This window comes from Polyodon spathula, chromosome 19 (assembly GCF_017654505.1).
Source record: "Polyodon spathula isolate WHYD16114869_AA chromosome 19, ASM1765450v1, whole genome shotgun sequence".
NCBI lineage: Eukaryota > Metazoa > Chordata > Actinopteri > Acipenseriformes > Polyodontidae > Polyodon > Polyodon spathula.
In genome coordinates, this window is record NC_054552.1 from 4,996,444 (window position 1) to 5,021,985 (window position 25,542).

The 25,542-nt window shown below is 35.4% G+C and overlaps 1 protein-coding gene across 5 annotated transcripts in view; it reads left to right on the forward strand.

The window, feature by feature from the left end:
• Window positions 1-2,061: 2,061 nt before the first annotated feature.
• The window catches only part of LOC121294397 (homeodomain-interacting protein kinase 3-like), a 39,651-nt gene continuing 16,170 nt past the window's right edge, over window positions 2,062-25,542 (forward strand). For 2 of the 5 annotated variants that reach the window (XM_041218039.1, XM_041218040.1), the window contains exons 1-2: window positions 2,251-2,359; window positions 9,784-10,912. In XM_041218039.1, the coding sequence (XP_041073973.1) occupies window positions 2,266-2,359; window positions 9,784-10,912 (1,223 nt within the window). In that variant the 5' untranslated portion in view covers window positions 2,251-2,265. The other 3 variants (XM_041218042.1, XM_041218041.1, XM_041218043.1) reach the window with 3 other exon arrangements.

The following is a 25,542-nucleotide window of genomic DNA, read 5'->3' on the forward strand; positions in this document are numbered from 1 at the left end:
AAATACAAAAAGAATGTTTGCAGGGAAAACAGCACATCAACAAACAATAATTGCAAAGTATTTTGGTCCCATTCGTCATTTTCCTTTGTAGTCTGTGATCTAGCAAACAAACCTTAATCACAAGGGCTAGCCACTCGGCAAAGAATGCCATCAAGATATAAATAGTAATACCTTTGAATAATGCATGAGGAAAAACAAGCTGCACATAACATTGTTGGTTGTATACTGCATGTGAGTCGTTTACATCTCAGACCACAGTATGTTTTCTGTAAATATTTGAGTACCGCCAGTCATTTTTAATGATAGTTTGAAACATGGATTGAGATGTGTTTTGCATGACACACAGTGACACACAGATGCGCAAGCATTGAAACTACATTGTGCTTCCTTGCAAAGTGCTTCTACCACTTTATATTTGACACACGTCTTTCACAAGAGCTCATCTTTAATGGATTACGTCATTGATTCCATGGAAAGATTTCTTAATTATGCAGTCCCCATGGCAACGTGCATATTAATATATAGTTGTACCGGAGATACATTTTATGAAGCAATGAACAATTATCCAAGTTTGTTTCATTTAGTTTAGTTTATTAAAAAAAAAAAAAAAAAATGTTCTTTTGTTTCATCTAGTGCGTCTATGAAAATATGTTAAATCAGCCTTAGTTATACACTACTCGATAAGCTTATACGGGTATGACTGCATATGGTCTTGATTTAAGGAAAACACAGTATATATTAAAAGCTTGAGCCTTGGTGCTATATAAAACTAGTCATTCAATAGATCTTCATTAGTTCTATTCTAATGTTACCATAATCTTTGGAAATATATCACCATTACTAGTCATTGTGAGCCACAGCTTTTGACTCAATAGATCGTCAAGCAAAAGGCAAGAGAGAGGAACAACGTTGAAATGGGAAAGCATCCCTGGCTGTAATATACATTACTGGCTGCATTCAGTTTTAATTAAATAGTTGTGATTTACAAAACCTGGTAGCTCTGTGTGAGTCATTGCACCTGTTTACTGAATTCATGTCAGCTTTCTCCTTTGATAACATGTTTGTTAAATTCAGTTTCTTTGCAGCCTCTTTCTTCGATCTATACCAGCGTTTTTGTAAGCAATGCAAATAAAGGTCATAGCAAAATAGCACTTGCCAACTAATGTTTCTTTTAAGGAGACCTTAAAAAATGACTATTTAAAATAGTTTTTGGGAATGTCACAAATTGCTTCATGTGAAAAATCACCAGTCAAATGGAAAAGGATAGAACTGGCCCTACTTTAATTTATGCCATTTCAATCATTAATATAGTCCTTACATTTCATGAGATATAAACACAGTGGAGGTTATGATTACTACTGTAATCTCATTAATAACATCTCTCTTTAGATGTTATATAAACAAGGTACTTTGTCAGACTAATCTTTTTTTTTTTTTTTTTTAATCACACCAATGTGGATTTCCTGTCAAAATAAACTTGTGGTATCACAACTTGTCTGTTAACTTATTAATGCCATCCTCACAAGCGTGATAAGAGGTACACTGATAAACATGGGTTGTATTTTTTTTTAAAAAAGGACCATGCAAACATGAAGTTGGTTTCATTTGTAAATAAGTCATTTTAAGAAGTGTTTATTTACCTGTTTTTACAGGAATATGGAAGGTAAAAAGGTAACTGATGCAAAAATATACTTTGAAACAGCTTTCTTGAAGTTACCGGTCTGAAATAAAATCATATGTATGTGTTTCATTTGGAATATTTTGGGTTAATAAGTGCAGAGTCAATACATTTCCTGGCATTGTTTGAAAGTGTTAGATTGAAATGAGGATTTAAGAGCATAAAATAATTTCAACTAAACAGAAAAATATATACCATATATATATATATATATATATATATATATATATATATATATATATATATATATATATATATATATAATTTTATAATCCACATGTTGTCCTATGGTGGTACTTCGGCGACATTGAATGTGTTCTACGATCGACTCCTTGGGTCTCACTTCGCAGTTACACAAACATTCCACACGCAGCAGACAGAGAGACAGTGCTGAAACGGAAAGAGAACGGTAGGAACAGCAGGGTTTACGGGGCAGCCAGTCCCTTCTTAACATCAAAATATGGGCTTTCAGGCCCTCGTAACCAAGAACAAACATATGTTTCCCGAAAGCAGAACACATTAGCTACCTGCTGGACTTGGCCTAACCCCGCTGAGTGATTTTATACGTGAGTTTTTTTAAGTTGAAAATGAGGGAGGTGGTGGTTTTGTCAACAGAGAGGTCTCTCCTGTTGGCCAGGACAAGATGGCAGCAGCATAACAAGCAAGCTGGGTATGGTGTGGGTACGTTATAAATCCATAACATGTTCAGAAAAGCTGGGGATTCAATCAATTGTTACTATCTGTGAAGGTAAGTGGTTTATTTTGGGTCGCGTTTTTTAGAAACCAAAATAAATGAAACAATGACAGTACCCCAGTATTGAATAAGGTAAACAACACCAACTTTTTAAAAAGCTATCTTAGAAATATTTTTCTATTTTCTTTTAACATTTTTAGTTGTACCCGTATTTAATACTCTATTATGTGGTGGGAATGACAGCTATAACAGTCCATTTTTGCATCTTGTATGTTTAAAAAAAAATAGTTTTTACTTTCACGAAGTTGAGTGGTAGAAACGTAACTACCACAGCTGTCTCGCTAGTGACTGAAAGTCGTCGAACAGGTCGTTTTCGTTTCTTGTTTAATCACTAGTATTCTGGTTTTGAAGATTTGTGTAGATTAAAATAAATAAATAATCGATACCACTGTACTTTCATTTCATAATTACATCTGTAAAAACGTTTTATTTGTTTTGAATAAAACGTTTATAAACCAAAGAATAAAAACAAATTTTGCTTATTAAACTTATACTGTCCCATAAAATTTAATGATTGATTTTATTTAATTTTTTTTTTACATATACAGTATCTTTGTATTTTCCTTAGCCGTTTATTTATTTTTTTTAATTTATTTTATTTTAGTTCTGCTTTATAGTTATCCTGAATCCATTTCAGAATTCGTGTTGACAGTGTAATGTTTTAACTCGGCAGCGATTATCACAATTTTTGCCAGATTAAAATATAGTTGTCTTTGTAATTGTTTCAGTATGATTAAGTATACATTATTTAAATGCTACTGCATGATTAATGATATATTAGTGTTTACTTTAAAAGGGAACAGTTCAGCTTTGAAAATAAGTATACAGCCTACTCACAGTAAGCTTTGTGTGCAAGTAGAAGTCAGATTGTTCGGCTTGACTTTAAAAAAAAAAAAAGTAAAATGTGTGGTTTAGTGCTCGTGGTAGATAAGATACAACTTCGTTATATCTTTCTGATTGAAGTCCAGCCTTCGAACTCCACCCTGGGCAATTCCAAAAAAAAAAAAAAAAAAAAGAACACTCTGTACTGGTGTGGCATAGTTATCCTATTTAGGGTCGATGGGAGCCCTATTAAAGTCACACGGTTATATGCTTTTCTTCTGTGTACAGAAAGCAGTAAGACAGCCTTTATGTTTGCCCTGTCATTAGTAACTATGGTGAAGAATAAGGCCTTAACAGTTCAACGCGTCTGCAAAACTGCATAGCAAATAAGTATGCCTGACACAGGGTTTTGGGACTGTGGAGAATGCAGCACTAACGTCATCATGCTTAGTGTCTCTTTCGATCACGCATTATCCTGTATTTTATAATGAATCAACCATGACCAGTGTGGCTTTGGAATTTGCTGTTTCCTGCCCTGCTGTTCTCTTGTGCCAGGTACTGCCTCTGCTTAGTTTTTCTGCTACTACTGGTGCAAATGACATTTGTCCTGTACAGTGGTTATGTGCTCCATTTAACAAGAAATTAAATGAATCCACAGCCGCCTTTTATCCACTGTAGCACCTGCCAGCATACTGACATCGAAGATCTTCATTAACTGCAGAGTTAGATACCCTTACTGTAGTGTAACACAACCCTCATGCTTGTGTTTGGACCACCCCTGTTGTAAACAACAATACTAGTTATTGTGCCACCAACTGGAGACAGATTTTCAGAAATACTCTGCTGTTTGTTTGAAAATCATAAGTGTGAGACACCTATAAACTAGTTTATGTAATTGGGCTAAATCACAAGAGTACCAAATAGCTTTTTTTTTCTTTATGCACTCTTCAAGGATGGCCCCAATGAATCTAAAGCAGATTATGTTTGAAGTGCGCTGTGCCTGTAGTTTAATTGTTTATTTTGCATGTTAAGAAACATTGCACCTACAGTAAGGTTTTTGTCCCCCGTCCCCCCAAAAGATGTCATTGTTGAAAACACGTATTTATTTATGTATTAATTTTTGCACCTAATCTAAATCCCAAGTTCTGTATTTTATGAACTGGTTCTCTCCTAACTTCCTTGTACTCTTGCAACACACAGAGAATAGACCATTTCTGTTAATGTTACATTCTCCCGTCTGGGCTTAGTTGTGCTGCGCTAACCAATTTTTTGGCTATTGCAATTGACACCTCACAGAAATCCAGTGCTGACAATCAGGTGATGGCCATTGGTGTTGACTGGGTTGATACCAGTGAAGAAACAGCTGCTTGGATTTGTGTTGATTGCTGCTTTTGTTAAGACCCATTCACACTGGTTCTCCTACACAGGTCCCGACCCAGGTTATGGCTACCAGAGTCACAGTCTTGCATTGTGTGAAACCACGTACCCAGGCTGACCAAATGCATTGCTTGTAAATGTTGTGTAGTGTAATTCTGAAACCGATGGTTGAAAATACTTTGTGTTTAGAGGCCCTGAATTTTACTGCTTTATTCATGCGATTTTTAAAATGCATTTTGCATAATTTGAATTAAGACTATTAGCTGTGCTAATATTTGCACAGCCTGGGTGCACCAAAGTGCATTGCAAAGTAAAAACTTTCCAATTGACTGACATTGACCTTTTGGAGGCCTCTCTCGTTTCCCTCAGGACTTTTTCCATCTTGTACAGTTTCCAATGGATGCATACAGTCATAGCATTCTGTGTTATCTTATCAATGGCACAATATCAAGACAAACAAGTATGTTATTAATGTACCTGTACACCCTGTGTTTTATCACATAAAGTGTGACATACAGGTTCATTGTTGGATTTTTCTATTACAAAAAAAAAACAAAACAACAAAAAACTTAATAGCACGGGGGTAAATGTTTTATGAGTATGGCCATATATGAATATGATGTCCGCATGGTCATGTCCACTATAACCTGCCACTTCAGCAGCTTCCCACTGGAATGAGGTTATATATTTACATGCTAGTCAGTTGTGGATGTTGCATAGGCCTATATTTTGTAGTTTGTTAGCTTTTTACATACAGTATACAGCTATGGCCAAAAGTTTTGTATCAGTCTGTAGAATTAACAAATTTTGTTTCATAAAAGTCAAATGAAACCTGCTGAATAATATTACGTTAACATATTAAATTCCATATGCTTTGTAGTTTTCCATACACTTAACAAGAAACTGACAACGATTGAAAGATGTGACGTTTTGAATTCTAACATGAAATACTTGTACTGCTATTATGGCTTCCGGTAGACTCTTGCAATGACATTTTGTAGTTTATTTGAGAACATGATGCTAAATAAAAGATCTGAATTATGGTCAGTTTTTTTTTTTTTTTTTTTTAATTGTCTCAATCCTAAAATTCCAGGTGATGCAAAACTCTTGGTCACAGCTGTAGGTGTACTGGTTTTGGAAGCTAAGTCAGCAACAGGCAGTTACTGTAATTACCTGACCGTAGCTATTGTAAAACTGTGTTATGTAATACAATGCAATAACCTCCTTGATTCTGAATCTAGTGTTAAGATACTAGCAGGATAATTGCTTTAGTATATTGTAGCCAGAATTGGCTTGTTAAGATATGACTATTTAAATGATTTCTTTAAGATCAGAAATGTTTGTTTTTATCTAATACATTTTTTTAAATAAATATACTGCCTAGCAGCTACAGTAGGACATGTCCAGCCCTGATAATTGCAGAACACTTTATAATGTCTACTGTGCATTCACCACCTTTTGTTTTCTGGTTGGAATTGGTAGCAATGAAAGTGAATAGGTCTTTTATTTACATTACATCAAAGGTTGGATGGTTTTATGATTCAGACTAAAGAGGAGATTTACATATTTGAGGGAATTCTGCCTGGTGTCTTGAGTTTTGCATGCTGTCCAAGACACGCTTCTGTAAAATGGGCGTGTAGGGTACATTGATTTTTCAGTATCCCAACTCTTGGTACTACAGTATTTTTCTATGTTTTTTGTAAAGACCTTACATTGGTTAGAAGAGAGCACCAGTCAATTTGCATGCTAATGTATGTTGACGTGTGCCTTATTTTTTTTCCAGCTAGCTGCAATACTGATGTGACAAACTTAAACAAATTTCCCCGCTCCACTCAAGGTCATTTGAAAAGGAACCATATATATTTTTCTATAAATAGGTTATGCTAATTTGTGCTACTTTAGCATCTGACTGTTTGAGTTAACCTGCACCATAAAAAAGAGGAGCCTTTAGCTAGTTTTGTTAATGTGTACTCTATGTGGGCCATTAGGCAAGGCTTATTATTAATAAGACAGCATGCTGAAATCTTTCATAATTTTATTATTAAGTTAGGCTGCTGCTTGTTTTTTTTTTTTAAATCTTCTCTCTGATCCTTGTCCATGGATTAGCGAAAAGACAGTAAATTTCTAATAGTCCCTAATTCACTTCCAGCTTTTCATCTGGCCAGTTGCAGTAAGAGATGAGGCAATCAATGGATATGCAATTTTCTTTTATACCCGGGACAACCAGTTGTGAAATGTTGGTGTGTGTAAAATTCTCAAATGCAGGAAGACTTAAACTTTCAATTGTGGTCTAATAGGTTGACAATTTAGTCTATCTGCAAAATGCAATTGTTTTTAGTCATGTCCAAATGAAGAGGAGGGAAGTGGTTTGCCCTTTGGCCAACAGTTTGGCTTTTTTTGTAGTTGATATTCACTGCAATGCAAAGTCCAATCCAGTGATCTTAATTACCACAACAGAAAACAATTAAATCCATTTAAAAAAGGGATACCTTATAATGTGTTGCCACCTGCAGATTCGATTATTTCTAGCTTTATGAACAGTTCCTTCCTGACACAATTTTGATATAATTGTAATTTTTTTTGTTGAAATATCCTCTAAAACACTCATAAGGAGACCTCCGTAAAGAGCATGGTCTGTATTAACACAGATTTGCATTTGAATGTCTGCAGTATAACATTTTGCTAATGCACATGGGTAATGTTTTATAGTATGTAAAATTGTTCCCCAAGTTAAACGGTGGGATGTTTGTATTCTGGTTGTAGAAGTTTTTACATTTTTTTCGTCACTGCTGCTGTTTAGTTTGGCACTGGTTTCAAATATACAATGAAATTGATACAAATTTTAAATATGCACTATAACAAATGGTGTGTAAGTCGCTCCTCTTTTTAGAACCCCCTAAAATACGTAGAAAATAGACTTAAACAAATGTTTCTATAGTATTTTCTTATATCTAATTCGCTGTGTATTTCACAATTAAATGAGCCCTGTAAATGGGAAGTTGGCTATCTTATTTCATTGTGGTTAGGGTCACATGTTTGTTTGTTGAATAGTGCACAGTCATTTGTTCTGGTATTTCCCTATACTGTAGTTTAAAATGCACTGATGCTGTAGGTTTGACGTTTATGATGCTGTGTGCATGTGGGAGCTGATAAGATAGTTTGCGATAGTGAGATTTTGAGGTTCTACTGTGTGCGTCTTAGGATTACAGCAGTACAGAAAAAAGCCGTGTTTAACAAGACTAAAATGGAAGGGACTCGTAGCACAGGAAGGTAGGGTTTCTTTACTGGTAATTTGCCTTTACTTCAGCCTGTAACATATTAACTTTGCATAAGCAGCTTTACTGAATGCCTACATGACAACTTTTCTGAATGCTGGTCGTTAGCGCCACGATACCAAATTATTAGCTAGAAATAGTTTGTATAAAATGTGAAATGTTTTCCTAATAGATAAAAGGTTCAGGCTTTTTTAATTTGACAGACATTTTATATATATATAAAAAAACAACAACTCATAAATCATCTCCTGATCAGTTGTTTTATCACCAAACCGTGTTATGCCTGTGGTGATGGGAAAAACTGTAATGTTAGACCTGGTCTGACATAGAACTGCAAAGGGTTGATACAGTGGAGCACTGGATTGTGCCCTGCAAGAAAAGTAGGTGTTTTTTTTTTTTTTTAAACTTGGCATCAAGCCTCCTAAGAATACTCTAGGTCATCTTATACATATGTTGTAAGCTTAATATGCTCTCAAAATCTGTACAAAACGTTTATATTTAAATAACTATCAAAAAATAAGGCAACAAAATGATTGTATTTTCAATTTTCTGCTTCAGATCCTATAACTTCTGTGGGCTCTTGCTATTTAGATTCCTCGAAACGCCTGCTGTACTTCTAAGAGTCATTATCAAAAAGTAGAAGACAACATTTTTAACTTTGTAGACCTGGCTGGCAGAGTAAAAAAAAAAAAAAAAAAAAAAAAAAAAAAAATATATATATATATATATATATATATATATATATATATATATATATATATATATATATATATATATATATATAATTAGCTTCTACAACCTTATTTATTTTATTTATTTATTTATTTATTTTTGCTGTAAAATATTTAATAGAAACTTTAGTTGCTAAGAGACCCCAAAGGAGTTGCCAAGCAACCTTTTATAAAAGGTTAAGTGAACCTTGTGATGTAGATACCGGACAGCGGATTGGTTGAAGTGGTTCATTTTTCCCATTCACTCTAGGATGGCAACCATTCATTGTTAACCACTCTTAATGTAGCAACAGTATCACAAACAGCCTGCTAACTAAATGCATGTTGTCTGGTATTGGGCAATAGTACATTAACTTAATTATAGTTAGTAGAAAATAAAACCTGTCTGATCTTGCCCCAAATTACCAGAGCTGAATTATTTAGTGAAAAGCTTGAAGGACACTGCCAAGTACACTTGTTTTCTTTTTGTTTGAGAAAAAAAAAATTACTTTGCCTAATAACATATCCCAATAGGCAGCGACTTCCAACCATATGTAGAAAGATCACATATAATGTATATGTTCTAAAGTAGGCCTACATTGTGTTAAAATATTTGTCCAATGTAAACATTCGTTCGGTGTAATATCAGTAAGTGTTCTACCAAAATGTACATGTCGCGCCCCCAATATTAGACTGCTACTGTATATTTCCCAGTTTCTTTACTAAGCAGTTTAAGTCTTGGGAAACAGTCATATTGGTTGGAACATTGCCCGTGGGCTGAGAGTGCATTAGAGACACACATGAAGATGCAGAAGGATATTTTGGCAGCACTGATGTTCTGAATGCTTGCATATTTTGGGAGCACTATATACAGTTTTTTTTTTTTTTTAACTGTTTGCTTTGAAAATGAGCAAGCTTTCTACGTCTACATTTCTGATCTAAGTGACTGCAATAAGGGAGTAATCTTTTTTTTCTGTTGTGTCCTATGCTGGTGGTTAAAGAATGATCCTTTCCTTCTATTCTTTTAAATATGTTGTTATAGAACTAGCAGAGAAACCTTACAACTTTTGATAATTCTGGAATTATTTCTGTAAAAAAAAAAAATGGATCTACCTGCATTTACCCCCCTGATTTCAATCTATCTTTTTGTTTCTACATCTCTTACAGGTATGGCCTCACAAGTCTTGGTCTACCCACCACATGTTTATCAAACTCAGACAAGTGCCTTTTGTAGTGTGAAGAAACTCAAAGTAGAGCCAAGCAGTTGTGTGTATCATGAGAAATCCTACCCATGGACCTATTTGAATGGTAGAACCCTTGGCGTCGCTCACCCTATGAACGTTGTTGGCTCTTCTTTTCAGATAAAAGACTCTGTGTACAGCAGGCCCAGTGGACAGAATTTAGCATTGCAAGCAGTCACCTTAAGAGGTGTGAAGGAGGACCCAGGAGCAGCAGAAGCAGATAAGCACCCGTCAGAACCGGCAGTCCTGCAGGTCGTTGGGCAAGCGGCAGACGAAACTGGTGGAGGAGGAGGAGGCAGCGGAAGAGGAGGTTTGAACTTGGTGGATAGCGTGCAGCGATGTGGGCTGAAACGTAAGAGTGAGGAGTTGGAGAACACAGAAAGTGCCATGCAGATTGTGGAGGAACTGTCCATGTTGCCTGCAATGTTGCAAACGAACGCTGGCAACCCAGTTGCAGTGGCGGGCACCTCAAAGCAGAGTGGTGCCGGCGGGGATGGGGATTACCACCTGGTGCAGCACGAGGTGCTGTGCTCCATGAAGAATACTTACGAGGTCTTGGACTTCCTGGGTCGAGGGACCTTCGGTCAGGTGGTGAAGTGCTGGAAGAGGGGCACGAATGATATTGTAGCCATCAAAATCCTCAAGAACCACCCCTCATATGCACGACAAGGGCAAATTGAAGTGAGTATCCTGGCCCGGCTGAGCAGCGAGAATGCAGATGAAAATAACCTTGTGCGGGCGTTTGAGTGCTTCCAGCACTGTAATCACACCTGCCTGGTGTTTGAGATGCTGGAACAAAACCTATATGACTTCTTAAAGCAGAACAAGTTCAGCCCTCTGCCACTGAAGGTAATCAGACCTATCCTGCAACAGGTGGCCACTGCACTGAAAAAACTGAAAAGCCTTGGACTCATTCATGCAGACCTTAAACCGGAAAATATCATGCTAGTGGACCCTGTCCGGCAGCCATACAGGGTGAAAGTAATAGATTTTGGATCTGCCAGCCACGTTTCAAAAGTAGTCTGCTCCACGTATTTGCAGTCGCGCTACTACAGGTAGGTGCACATCTAGTTCTTTTTTTTTAATCAGTGTTACTTATTATAAATACAATGAAAATTCAGGCAGTTGTCGTCTAAGAGAAAGTTTAACTGACCAGGTTATTTTCACAAAAAGATTAAAGTATTTTCAAAATGGCACTTAACTTGTAGAGCATATGTGTTTTAATGTGTGTTCTTATTTTTAAATGTTTTCAGGGAGTAACAGCCTGCCTCAGTTGGAGAGCAGAGCTAGTAATCCTTACCTGGTTAAATCCGGTATCGTGTGTTATAATGAACTGTGGATTTCATTTTGGCGCCCTACGAAATATGTGGTTATCTTCATAAGGACATGAATTGACTGGTCTCCTGTTGCTATTTCCTACGTAACAAATAAATACCTTTGACTCATGAATCTGGTTCTCCTTTACTCTGCTGTAAATCTCTCCTGCTGGAGTGACGTCTGGCTTAATTGGTACTGCCTGGATGGAAAATATTTCAAAATAATGCTTCACAGTAAATCACAGATGACTTTTAATATTGTAGTGAAGAGATCTCTATAGTCATTGTATAATGTTAGTTTTTATTTTGCTTCCAGTCTAGTTTTGTATTGGAGTATATGAGTAAGTGCAGAGAGTAGTCAGTGGAAGCAGGCAAATGTGTATTTCTTTTTTTTTATATATAAATGTTCTGGAACAATAGCCAACACTCAAAGCTACCAGGATTTACAGTAGTCCTTGATTTGTAGCAGATGTTTCTTTAATATATATATTTTTTTCAATGCAGCACAGTAGCAATTTTATGGTATATATTTAAAAACAAAAAAAACCCCCAAAAAAACCACATTGGCTTTTTACTTAACGTTATGGTGTGTAATGGGGTGATGGTCGGAGCTTCGCCCCATCCACAATCACATTATTCTTGGTAGTGTTCATAGGTATAGATATTTATTTTCATAATGGATGCTTCACTCGGATTGCAAATGACTAACAGGTTGTACATGCAAGATTGTTATTCACAAGACATTACTGCTCCCTCCTAAGGAAACACAATAAATAATTATTCAATAACCGGTTACACCCGGAATCATTATACAAAAATGAACTATTAAACATGTATTCCATTTACAGTAAACATTATATTTTACATTACACATGTTTCTTTATTTATACGTTTTTATTTAACCTGCATGAATACCACCTTTGTTTACAAACACGATCGTTAAATTTTAGTATTGTTTACTCGTTATTATCATTGTCATTATTATCTTGGAAGATTACAGAACATGTGGCTATAACAAAACCTGCTGGCAGTTTGTTTAGCGGTTCCCATGTATTCTGCAATCGTCTGCCTACATGTGTAATCTACAGCCTAGCTGCATGAAGTAGAAAACAGCACATTACCATCGACGTGGAATTCGTCCTTGCTAAACTCGTTGATCCGATTGCTAGGGGTGATTGTTATTGTTTTCGGCATCTTTGAACAGCTCTGGATACTGAATGAAGTAAACTGAAGCCTCATTGAACGCTGAACTTGAATACCGGAAGCAGTTTTAATACAGGTTTGTTTATATAAATTTAAAGCAAAGTTACCTCTGCTAATGTTTATGTGTATTGATTTGGTTATTATCAAACAAACAAAAGCCTTGCTTGTTTTTTGCCCCTCCCCAAATGTAAAATTTAAAAAATCTCTGACATCATAGAAAATCCTTGTTTCTTGTTGTTCCACAGCAAACGGATTCCTGTTATCCCTGCTGCTGAGCTACATAATCAAATTGGTAATATGATACGAAAAGGCGGCTCTAAGTCTTGCCTTCATATATATGTAAAAGCCGGCTCTGGTCCCGGATTGCAGGCCCAGGCCACATCAAAAAGGGCTGCCATTTCTTTTTTTGGAGCGTTCACATAAGAGAAAATCGCCAGAGCAAGTGTGAATGGGTTCAGAAATGCCAATGTAGTTATAAAGTGTAAAGATTAACCTGTATCTGTCTATTTACATTAATGTTATAAATGAAACAGAAATCGGAACATATCGGAACAAATCTGACTTTAAATATGAAGCCCCCAGCAGACCTGGGGTAAATTACAATTGTAATTAATTGCAAATTCAATGTAACTAGTTGAATCTTGGCACACCTGTGTATTTATAATTATATCATGTAATCAATGAATTACAGTTCAATTATGCATTTATTTCTCATATAATCAATATTCTTGTATTTTCAACCACTTTTAGTGACTTCATTTGTTTGGAAAAAAATAAGTTATATAGTAGGTTTCTGTATTTGTACCTGTGATTATTGGTTATTTAGAATAGAGTAAACCTGTTAATGTGGGTGGCTGTTTATGTTACTACTTAATATATTTGTAATTATACTTGTAATTACTGCAGCATAATTGTAATTCAATACAATAGCATTGGTATAGTAATTGCAATTTCAGCAAACAATTCTTCTATAGTTGTAATTTTAATTGACCCCAGGTCTATCCCAATCCCCCCCCCCCCACCACCACCTGCCCTTTTAGCCTATTGTATTTGACCTTTCCTGCAACTGGCTCTTCAGTATGTTTTTATCTGAAATGTTTATCCAGGGGCACCAGATAATATAACCATTTTTATTTCTGACAGAAGTCTACTTACAAGTTAAAATATAGTCTACTAGTTTGAACTGGATTACTGAAGGACAACAGACAGGCAACCTGGATTATGAAGCAACTGACTCTTTGTATTAGCTGACATGCTTGGCTGTCCAGACTCCTGACCTATTTCTCAGAACATGAGGGTTCTGCAGAGTAAATGGGGTATGGGGTTACTCGAAATGAACACAAGAGTTAGATACGTTTACAGAAAACATTGGCAGACAGTACAGTACTAAACAAACTCAAACAAATGATCTGGCCCAGCATACTGTACACCAACAAAGAGGCAGTTTGTAAGGATTTGGACCTGATGTGATCACTTCCTTGTGTTGTGTATTTTGCATTTGAGGTGAAAGGAAAGGGCGCTTTGGGAGTGAGTCATTCAACAACACTAGTATAGTGTTGTTTTTTTTTTTTTTTTTGTTATGTGCATCTTCTGATATGTACATGAAATGTTTTTCTGTTGCATTAAACAATGCTGTAACTTGGTTGAAGTATCATATACCCTAGTTCGGTTTGTGATTTTAAAGCATTAGCAAGGCCAGAGCCCATCTGAAAGCCACTGGAATGTGTTGTTATTTTACAGTCTAACGGATTGTTTCACACACCCTGATTAGCACTAATATTGAATAAGACCCTGTTCACACACATGTGAACGCTTCACAAAAGAAAAGGCATCCTCCGTTTCTATGTGGCCAAAGGCCCGCAATTGCAGGACCAGGGCTGGCCTTTGCATATAGATGAATGCAAAACGGTTTTAGGGCTGTCTTTTCATATCACATGACCAATTTGGTTACGTAGCTCAGTAGGTGCTCTCATGCTGGTAAATAGGACCGCTTCCACATTTGCGTGTGAAAATATAGAAAGTGCTTGGTAAAGCTTAATTTGTCACACTTACCTTTTCTTCCTGTTATTTAGTAACTAAGCAATAAATATAAAAATTGCAGGATGCATGTGACTTGACATATTTAGCCGCCATTGTTCATATTACACGCAATGGTGTGCATAGCTACCGAAGTGTGTATTCTTCACTTTAAAATGCTGATCATTTCTTTTAGCTGTTTGCTTTTACACACACATAAAATACTGTTTACATACCACAAATATTAAGATCGTTTATGCACCATACAAATGAAGTCAAACTAGTCAATAATATATATTGTTTTTTTAATACTGTAAAGCCATAAATATTTGCAAGCCTTTTATTATGCTTATTTATTATTTATTAGGCACAAAATCAAATTCCACTAACAATAAATATTTTGTATGACATTAAATATATATTTATATTTTATGGAATGATAGCCTGCACTCAATGTCAATAATATATATCGACAACATTTCTGGAGCAAAATAGGTTTTATGGGTGTGATTGTCCAAATATTTGGGTTGAAAATATTTATAACTTTACAGTGTATACCATAAAATTGCTACTGTGTTGCATAGAAAGAAAATTATGCAATGCTTGTAACAGCAAAATTCTACAGTAAATATGTTCTGCAGCTGTTGCCAGGTAGTTGTGAAACAGCTTCCAGGAGCATGTCAGTGGCGAACTTTGAAAGTATAAAATAAATGTATATTGCAAGTGCTAAAAGAAGGAAGCCAAACTTGGGTCATATTGAAATTAGAAAGGTCATTTTTATAATGAATATAAAGACATACTAAATGTTAAGTAGAACAATGCAGTGACCAATAACAAAAGGCAAGATACTTGGAGCTGGAAAGGAGTTATTTTTTAACTCTGGACTGCAGTTCATTGTAAAACATCGACTTTTGACTTTTTCTGTGAATGGATAGCAACATCAACATTTGCACTGACTGTTAACCATGTACGTATTCTAAAGATTCTGTTTCTGATTTTCTAAGTAATTGTTCTTTCCATTTCTCCATGTAGGTAGTGGCAAAATGCTTTCCTAATTTAGGTCCTATTGCTGTACCATCATTTTTGTTTGTAGTTGTCAACAAATGTAAAATAACTATTTTCTAAAACTATGTTGTACAGAGAGAATAATTTAGAAGTCACTGCAGTCAAATGGGAGTATCCACACCAGCAGCAAGCGACATCACTTTGATAAAATTTTGCGTCCCTAAAATAGAACCTGTTCCTTTTTTTTTTTTTTTTTTTTTGTGTCCCGCAACTGGAATGAAACTGACCCTTGACATACCTCAAACATCAACACATGTCATTAAGCAAAAATAAACCAGAGCATACATGTAGTTTACATATCCAGCATTTAAATGAAAACTTTGGACTTTTGCTCGCTTTCATAAAATGACACAAAAAAGGTCCTACAGGCACACAACTTGAACATGTGACCAAGTTTTAAGCTATGGCTTTGTTGCCCAAGTTCACTGGACTGTTTTAAATGGAAAGAAACTAAATAAAAGTAAATAATACAAGGTACATGGTGACCTTTACATAACACAGATTTGAATAATAATATTAGTAGTTAAGAATGTGATTATGTAGTGCTTAACAACAACATAGTAGTAGTAATAATAATAATAATAATAATAATAATAATAATAATAATAATAATAATAATAATAATGTTGCACTTTAAAATAAAGTTACTAAACAAAAAGCATCACAGAAGGAATTTGTAAAGAAGCACAGTTGAGACTGCAGTAAGTTGTATATATAAATGTATAACAATAAAATCATTTTGTTGAAAATATCAGTTCAACTATACTATTGTCCAGTTGTCTGCTGAATGATGTACCGGGATTCAAATCAGACTATTACTACTACTACTGGCATCACGAAAAAAAAAAAAAAACTACAACTACAACTGTACAATTACTACTAATAATAATGATAACAATAAAACTGGTCGATTAGTGATGTTCAGTAACTCTGATCTATAGATTTTTTAGAGAAGTCCAACCTTCATTTTACATTTTTCAGCAAGTTGCCAGAGGTCAGGGTGGTAACCTTTTATCAAAACAAGATCTGTTTTGTAATGGGACAGCCCATCTCTAGTATATCCCATAGGAATGCGGGGGGTCATGTATTTATTTCCAGTTTTTTTTAATCGTTTCAAAGCCACGTCTGGTGTGGATTGACATTCTGCGATTTCGATCGCTCGCGCACGTTTAAGGAAATGGAGTTTAAAAAAATGGAGCATTGAACGAAGAAATCTTGTCTTGGACATTGTTTGTGCACTTTGTGAACCCGGCTAAACTTTACCAGCTTACACTATTCTGCTGTCTGCTTGTAGTAAACATACACGTTTGCCTTTTATTCTTGGGAGCATAAGAGCAGGGACTGGAGTTTGGGTAATTGGATACTTGATCATTCTGGACCCAGTGTATTTGAATAGGAAACTATTCAAAATTCCCATCCCTAGTTTAGCCAAATGCCATTTTTTAATAGTTTTATTTATTTCCAATCAAATAATAAATAATGCTCTCTTTATTTAAAAGGGTTATGCCAAATCCTGGCTGTGGGGAAGTTAGTACAAGAGCTAATTGTTTTGTAAAGGCAGCCTTAGGTCAGGGTATTGGACTGTCATTTTACAGACATTGTTGCTTTAATATCTGACTGTGATGACTTGCCTTATTAAACTCAGTGGTAGCGATCAGTAGGGTTTTTCCAGGGCTCTCATGGTCTTGTTTTGTAGAATTTAGATGTTCAAGCATACAAACTGAAACCACCAACAAACTGAACGAGATGCTGATATTGAGCTTTTTTATGATTTGCTTGCTGTATTGGAAACTTGGCAAGTGCTGTAGTGGTGTGTGTGTGTGGTTTTTTTTTAATTATTTTTTTTAAGCTGAATGTTCTGTGTACACTTCAATCAGGCAAATGCTAGCTCAGTCTAAACATCATACGTTTCTCATCATGTGTCATTTTAGATTTCTGTTTCTCCAAACGTGCAGTCAAACTGCTGCTTTAAAAGCCAAGTAGATCGTTCGATCAGTCAATCTTTATTTATGTACTATAGCACACTTCACATCAATAAAAGCGTTGCAGAGCGCTTTACATACAATGAAATGTGACATATGACAGTGTATACATAGATAAGAAAATATATTAATTTAAATGAAATACAAAACATTTCAATTGTCAACAAAGTAATGTACCCTTGGCAATTATATCATTTAAAAGTGATAAAATGTATTAAGAGGATTTTTTATAGGTGCCTTTTTAAAAAGTTTTGTGTCTAGTAAATTATCAGAAAGCGCACAGCCTTTAAACTAATCATTTGTAGGATTGAATATAACTGGCTGTAATGCAGAGTCACTAAGTCACTGTTCATTTGCCTGTCTTGAGGGAGAGTGGGGAGGGGGGTTCTGTTCATCGGCTGAAAGCAGTTTTATGGGATTGGTTTTGAATAAGGATTTGTTTGTTGGGTTTAGTCTTTTGCATCCATGCAGATATTCTGTTTCACTCTTAAACAGGTGCATTGCATTTTGGTCCAAGTTGAATGTTTATAGCTCATGGATTCAGCAGTTTTTTTTTTGTTTTGTTTTGTTTGCATCAATGTTGTGTGTGTGTGTTTTTTTTTTTTGGGGGGGGGGGGTTCAAAATAAATTTACAATCGTATACTGCAGATGCTTTCCCAGTAGTGTTTATTTATGTTATATTTAAATGTCTGACATGACATCCACATAGACAGAGCACTGAATTCAAAAGAAAACATATTCTGTTTACAGGGAACTTAGGGACTTAATTGTAATCCTATTTATCCTGAATAAGGAGACTATTGTTATTGGTTCTATATTGCTGTACATGGTGCTTTAAATTGATCAGCATTTTACAGTCCCTCAAAAATGGTTGGCAATATATACTTATTGGCATTTAAGTGTCTGAAAACCTTAATTCCATTTTAAGTAGTTGGCCCAGTCAAGGGTAATTGCAAATGTGGTATGTTCTTGTTTTACAGAATTTTGTACCATTTTATACTGACTTAAAACCTCCAGTATATTGTCAAAACATGGATCCCCTGTTCAAAAGTTACAGAATTAAGCTCTGTAAAATTAGCATTGAATTTTTTAAGTCTGCTAGGTAGTGTATAAATTGTGTTGGTGAGCTTTACATAATTTGACTGCTCAAACTGCAAACGTTTGTAATTTTAATGTTCTTTCTGGGGACATTCCAAACGCAATCTGAATAAAAGTTCCAAGAAGCTGAATTGTCAATAAATTGGCAAAAATTTTAGACATACATTTAATATACTGTGGAATGGCCAGACCCCCTTATAGAACATTCAGAAACAACTTTACTAATGGTCTGCTTGATGCTGGGCAGTCATTTTAAATAAATAAATACTTGATCTTTCATAATAATCTGTCCTTTGTAACCCTTTACCCCCAAAACTTCAATGTTGCTTTTCATAGATAAAAAAAAAATCTTCATCACGTCTTGGAACCACAGCAGCATATGCAGGACCTACAGAGGGTTCTGAAACACAGTATTGTTGCACCAGCAATAAATTGAACATCACTGGATCATTTGTTTGCAATTTATGCTGTTTTGTTGACTTTTCCAGAAGTTGACCTCACTTTTGTTGTAATAACCTCCCTGCCTTGCTTGCCCCATCTAATGGGGATATTGTTGTATAACTGCTTTGTTTTAGGCTTTTTAAATCTTACGGTTGAATGAAAAGTTTTGTTTTGTATGTAGACTGTGGTTCGACAGTTTTTGTTTATCTGGGATGCTATGTAATAAAACTCTTTCTTTTGTTAAGCTGTCTGCCTCCACATATCAAACAAGCTTAAAACCCTTCATCTCTATTTTTTTACCTCCTTGTAATGTAGTTGATTATGGCTCGGTATACAGCACTATACATTTCTTCAACATTTAACATTAAAACTGTTAAGTTACAGCCAGCAGCAGACGCTATCTGTTTCACAGTGATGACAGTGTTGATATGCCTTTTCTAGAGGTGCTAGTCTAACTGTTGCTGATTGCTGGTAAGTCAGATGACTTCTGGTAACCGCACCGTTTTCTATGATTTATTGGAAGTTCCTTGGTATGATTGCTGTGGTCATTGCTGGCTAAGCTCAGCACTCATTTATGACCCCATAGGGTATCTTTAGATCATGATGTTCTGTACAGAAACTTAATGGTTATATGCACCAGAGAATGAATCCGAATGTTGGCCATCTTAAGGAATTCAGTTAAACTAATAGCCCAACAGCATATCCAACCAAATATAATTTCTGTATTGCAAGTCCAGTTTTGGGGTGACTCGTTTTGCAAGGTTTAGTTTTCCCTTGCACAAGCAGTTACTTGCTTCAAAAGTTTGGCAATGTGCTTGGGCTTGTTCAGTGCTCAAAGACACAATGCCTTTTAATGCAGTAGGCCTAATGCTATATATATATATATATATATATATATATATATATATATATATATATATATATATATTATAAATATATAAGTTATTTTTTTTTTTCGAAAGGAAAGATAACGACATTCAGTTTGCTTGCTTTTATGGCCTTGAGGTAAAAAGCTGTAACTTTCAGTTTAGGAATTGTAAACAGGAAACATAGGCTTGTTTCCTGAGTGGTGGTGCTGCACTAATTCCAGACAGAGAGCGAGCGAACGATGGGAATGTGGGGGCTGCTGCCTGAGAATGCTCAACATTCCATTAGGCCCTACTTTCTGTATGACATGATATGATATCGTGCTACTGCTCTGCCCCATGCATTACCAAAATATACTGTTGGTTTGCTTAAAATAGTCAATGGGAGGTGGCCAGAGCCTGTTGACTACTATAGATGGTGAAGCTATCTTGCTGTTGGAGTGAAATAAGGCAGAACTAAATGCTAGAGGTCAATTGCTTGTTCAAGGTCAGCATGTTCTGTAGTCAGCTGTTCTTCGTGTACGCCTTTACGGAAGGGAATATTCACTGAACGAAGTAGAGGAAAGCTGTAAAGTTCAGTGTTAAATCAACAATTTCATTTGGATTCAGGAAAGGGAGGAGCTGTTTGGAATACTGTATGTGTCATACTAAATCTCAATTTCTTTCTGTTGTACCTGACATTGAATGATCCAAGTACTGTTGTAGAAAAATTTGTATATTTTAGGGAGCTCAAATTCAACATAGAAATTGTGTAACCCCAAGGTATGGCCTCTGGTACTTGATGAAAATTTAATAAAATAGCAGGTTTTTTTGTTTTTTTTTTCGTCCTATTTGAATGTGTATACTAATCTGCACAGAATTTGACAGCAGATGCAACTAACCCCCATGTTGCTCTCCACTGTCCATATGATTTTTAATTTATTTAAACTTTATGGTGCTGTGTTAAACATGATGTAGTATGAAGTACAGTACATTTTATTTAGCTTGGGGAAAGTTTAGAAATTTAGTTAAATCTGACCACTACCTTTTTGAAAATTGGTGATGATCTTTTTAGTTTTACCAGCAACCTTGTGAACATTTAAAAAGGTATTTTAAACAAATAATTTCAGAAATGTGGTGGGCAATTTTGAACCAGGCAGGCATTCGGTATATTTACTGCACATGCACAATTACTGAATTATCTTGTTTTATACGCAAGTGCAATTTAATATTCCACTGTTCCACATGCAGACAAAAATATCCAGAATACTACATAACAGCGAAAAAATAGAATACAGTACCTAATACTGCAGCTGCTGATCATGCTTCAAATACAATCTATGTATGTACACTATGTACATACTTGCAATACAAATGTGGTGTGCTCATCGGTATTACTGTATTTCAGTGGCCATAACAAATGGATTTGTGGCAACAAGCATAGTTCACACACCTTAGTCTCATATCTTGTAAAGCGCATTATGATGGTTGTCCACTATGAAAGGCGCTATATAAAAAGATTATTATTATTATTATTATTATTATTATTATTATTATTATTATTATTATTATTATTAAATACCGGTATATTTATACTTCTTAATAATGCAGAAAGATTGTGCTTACTTATTAGTAATCAATTATACGATGAGTTCAAAACTGTAAATCTCATGAGCAGTACTCTGTATAGAGACAGAATCGCCAGACACCTGCTTCGCCCACTCTGTACAAGTAGATTCACTGGCGCCAGACCGAGCTCTGCATGAATGTGATGAGCATTTTTACAGAGGAAAATTAGAGAAGCAGCTGCAAGACATGCAAATATGTTAATGCTTTGCAAGAATGCTCTCAGAATGCTAGGTTTACCTCGATGTTGGAGTCTCGATTTTAAGGCTGATATTTATGATAATAATTTGCGAAAGTTAGTAAACAGAGTGCAAAGGTTGTTGCCAGTTATTGAGAAAAATGCGCACATTACAGCCTTAAAGGGAACACTGATTAAGAGAGTCATTTTGATGTGTTACAAACTGACTTCCTAGAGGAAGTGCAATTAGTCATATTTCGCTTTTTGTGGGTGGGAGTTCTGAACAGAAATGTCACATTTCCTCAGCCAACTTGTTCTACTGTTTGGGGAAATACATCTAGTTCAGAGGTTATTTTAGGTTTAGTGTTCCCCCGCATTTTATGAAATGCTTCTGCAGCCTCCAGCTCTACTGTAGTGAGTGAACTACATTACCTACCTGTACCGTACAAACCAGACTGTTTTATTAGGCCAGGCTCTCTCTCTTTATTTATTTAAGGACACTTTGCTTTATATATATAATCTGACAAGGTTAAGTGGACCATCTTACTTGTGACTACAGTTCATCATTGTTAGACTTATAAAAGGAAAACTATGACCAAAATCAGAGATTTAAAAGCTCTTGGAGAATGTGTCAAGCTCATCAGTAAAGAATAGTTCCTGAATGACGCTTCACTGATAGCTTATTGTTTAGAGAAATAAAAGTGCCTGGTCTATTGGTGGTCATGTATGTAGTCTGTGTATAATACTGTTGTTATGTCTTAGCAATGTTCGTTTCGCTCTTGTATCGTCTATTTGGCAGCGACTACTTTCAAAACTTTAAACCATGAAGTTTCAGAAAAAGTGTTTATAAACCTGGCTGTTTTCTGTAAGCACTATCTATCCTTCCTATTAATTAATAAATTAAATAAAAATAGCAAAAAAACTAAACAAGAAACCTCGGGTAGACGGAACAGAATTACAGACATAGTATATTGGGTAGAGGTCTTGTTTTTCAGTGCAGGGTGTTTTATTATTTTTTCTCTCTAATTTAGCATTTTTGTTAGCAATTGGCACTGTTTCTTGCTCCTATGCCATTAGCGGAGCGAGTATCTAACACTGTAAAGTGGAGCCAACGCTGTGGCCTGTGAATAATTTAAGTAGCAGCTGAGACTTGTGGATTGCATTACAGGAGAAGTTTGGTGGGTTGCAGAAAAAAGAAAGTACAAGCTTTGATTCAGCAAAATATACATGCGAATGGAGTGTGTGTGTGTTGGGTGGCGAGATAGTTAGGCGGCTCTTGCAATAAGCTTATCAAAATATAATACGCTGTAGTTTTTAGGTTCCTTTGTCATGCACAAGTGTAAGTTCTATAACTCCAGAACTGATAGGTGTTTTTCCTTTTGTTTAGTTGCTAGTGATACAGTGGTTTTGCCTAATTTTACCTTTTTTAAATAAATATTTAAAAAATAGAATGGCTGGAATCTAGCGTGCATATTTTAATTGAATTATTTTCATTTTCTTTTAAATGTGTACTGTATGTATTTAGTATAGCTAGGGTTCTTGGTTTATTTTTGATCACGTGATATCTCTTTTTTTTGAGCCGTCTCTGTTCAGTTAAACTCTTTGATAAGTGTTGATTGTGAAACAAGTTCACTTAAGTTTTCTCCCAAAACTTGATTGAAGCTATGATTCTGTTTCATTGATAATGTAAAAAAATAAAATAAAATAGGCAGCTCCTTTTCTTTTCTTCAAATCGAACGCAAACAGCGTGTGAAGTTAAATTGGTTTAATTAAATCATAATTAAGGGGAAACTAGTTGCAAAACAGATTATAACATTTATGCAATGAGTCATTAAGATGTTAAATCCGGGAAAAGCAATTTAACATAAACTTGCTTTTTGTGGTCGGGTTGAATAAAAAAAAAAAAAAAATACAGAGCTGCCTTTTTTCCCTCCCCACAACTAATGCTTTTCCAAGAGTTCAATTAAGAAACTGAGTAGTCTCACTATAACTTTTAAAGGGACATCATGTGGCCAAAAATAAAAACTGTAGATGAAGAGCAGACAATGTTGGGTGCAGCCATTCCTATTGATTCTACTTGTGAGAACCAAGGCGTGGCCATGAAGCAATGTTCTCTTTCTGAAACGTTACAGCTTATGTTTGTGCTCTGTTTTTCTATCCTGGCAAACTAAATGAAATCGAAGCAACTCACAGTATTGCTCATCGTCGTGCATTTCTTTTAAATTCTCCACTTTTAGAGCATGAGCTTATCCTTGTAAATCAGACTTGCTCTCTTAGTTACCAAGTACCTGGGGCACACCTGGATTTTGAATCTAAAATGAAAAGAAACCCTGCTGTTTTGTATGTAAGAACAAGCAGTCTTAAGGTTAATTATCAAAGAGAGTGGTTTATACTGCGTGCTGTGGAGGAAAGGAAACCTTTCGTGCTTGCCATTTCTCTTAGCAGGGTGATGAAAATATGTTGGAATGAAAATAGTACATGATGTTCTTAAACTCAAGTAGTTTTCCCAGTTGGGCAGTAGCACTTGAAAATGAAAAGCATTTGTGTTTTTTTGTTTTCTCTTTTCAAATACAAATTAAACATGGCTGAAGTATGTGTGTTCTGTAAGGTATTGTACTGGACTTTTTTTACATTGTAACATTATCCCAAAACAGTGCATTTAATATAAACATTGAATGTACAGTATATCGGACGATCCTGTTCTCAAAGTTGTTTTCCAAATTTTTTTTGTACTGTTGCAGTAAAATTATTATGGTGTTTGACAAAGATTCATTTAAATATGCATGACATTTTATATGGTGATTAAAACGTAAGTTTACCAGGTCAAAGCACCATATACACTGATGAGGTAAACTTACTTCTGAATCACCCTGTACATGTCCATGTCTGATTTTAGTAAGCTCTTGAGAGTAACAGAGTAACAGTAAAACATTGTAATCACTGCAGATTAGTTTTAATGACATTTACGCAAAGGTTGTAAAAAAGATGATCACAATTAATTAAATGTGATTGCTTAATCTCATAATAACGTTACCCTTAAATTAATTATGTATAAGGATCAAGCTTTAAACAGGTATTGTTGCACTCAACAGATTTGGGCCATATTAAACCTGTCTGAAAATATTCCTGTCAGTGTTTACATGTTTGGAAGTATTGCTGTAAATTACTCCTTGGAGGTTTCTGTGTTGGATAGTGTACCTTTTAGCAACAGCATCTGACAAAATGCTGATTCATAGCTTGGTGTGTTTTGATCATTTTGGTGTTTGAACCTAAAACCTTCAGTCTAAAGCTCTCATACATTTTAGTAGCATTCAGATCCACACTATGTAATATACAAACACTCCTGTAATAATGCCTCACTGTGCTGATAGACTGAGGAGGATTACCTCATCCTGTTATTAAAGACATCACCTCCCCATGTTCTGTGTCCCTGCTAAGGATTGTGTTCTTGATTTCAACCTCCATTTACTCACAAGAATCAACCCCTGCCTCCCATAGTACTAAACTCCTACTGCTAAAACTGTATTTTAAAGTGAACTTTAGCAGTTTTTGGTATACCCACATTAACAGTAGTTATAAGCATGCCCCTGTCTAATGTTCTGAAGTTGGGTAGAAGCAAAACACACTTTTTTAAAATATTTACTGTAGAGTAATTTTTTTTGAGGCTACATACAGCGCAATGCTGTGATGCATACAAATATACTGAGCTTGCAGTCTACAGGCTTGTTCTAGAAACATTGAGGGTCTGTGGTGGATAGTGCTTTCAGTAGTGCAATTTTGCTATGCAGGCTGTCATTGCAGGGTGTATATCACCCCTTGGAGAAATAGACTTTTATTGTACAGTACACCGTATGACTTTTTTAAACTGCATTTTTATGATTCCTTTCAGTACCAGCGCTGCTTTGAATTGACTGT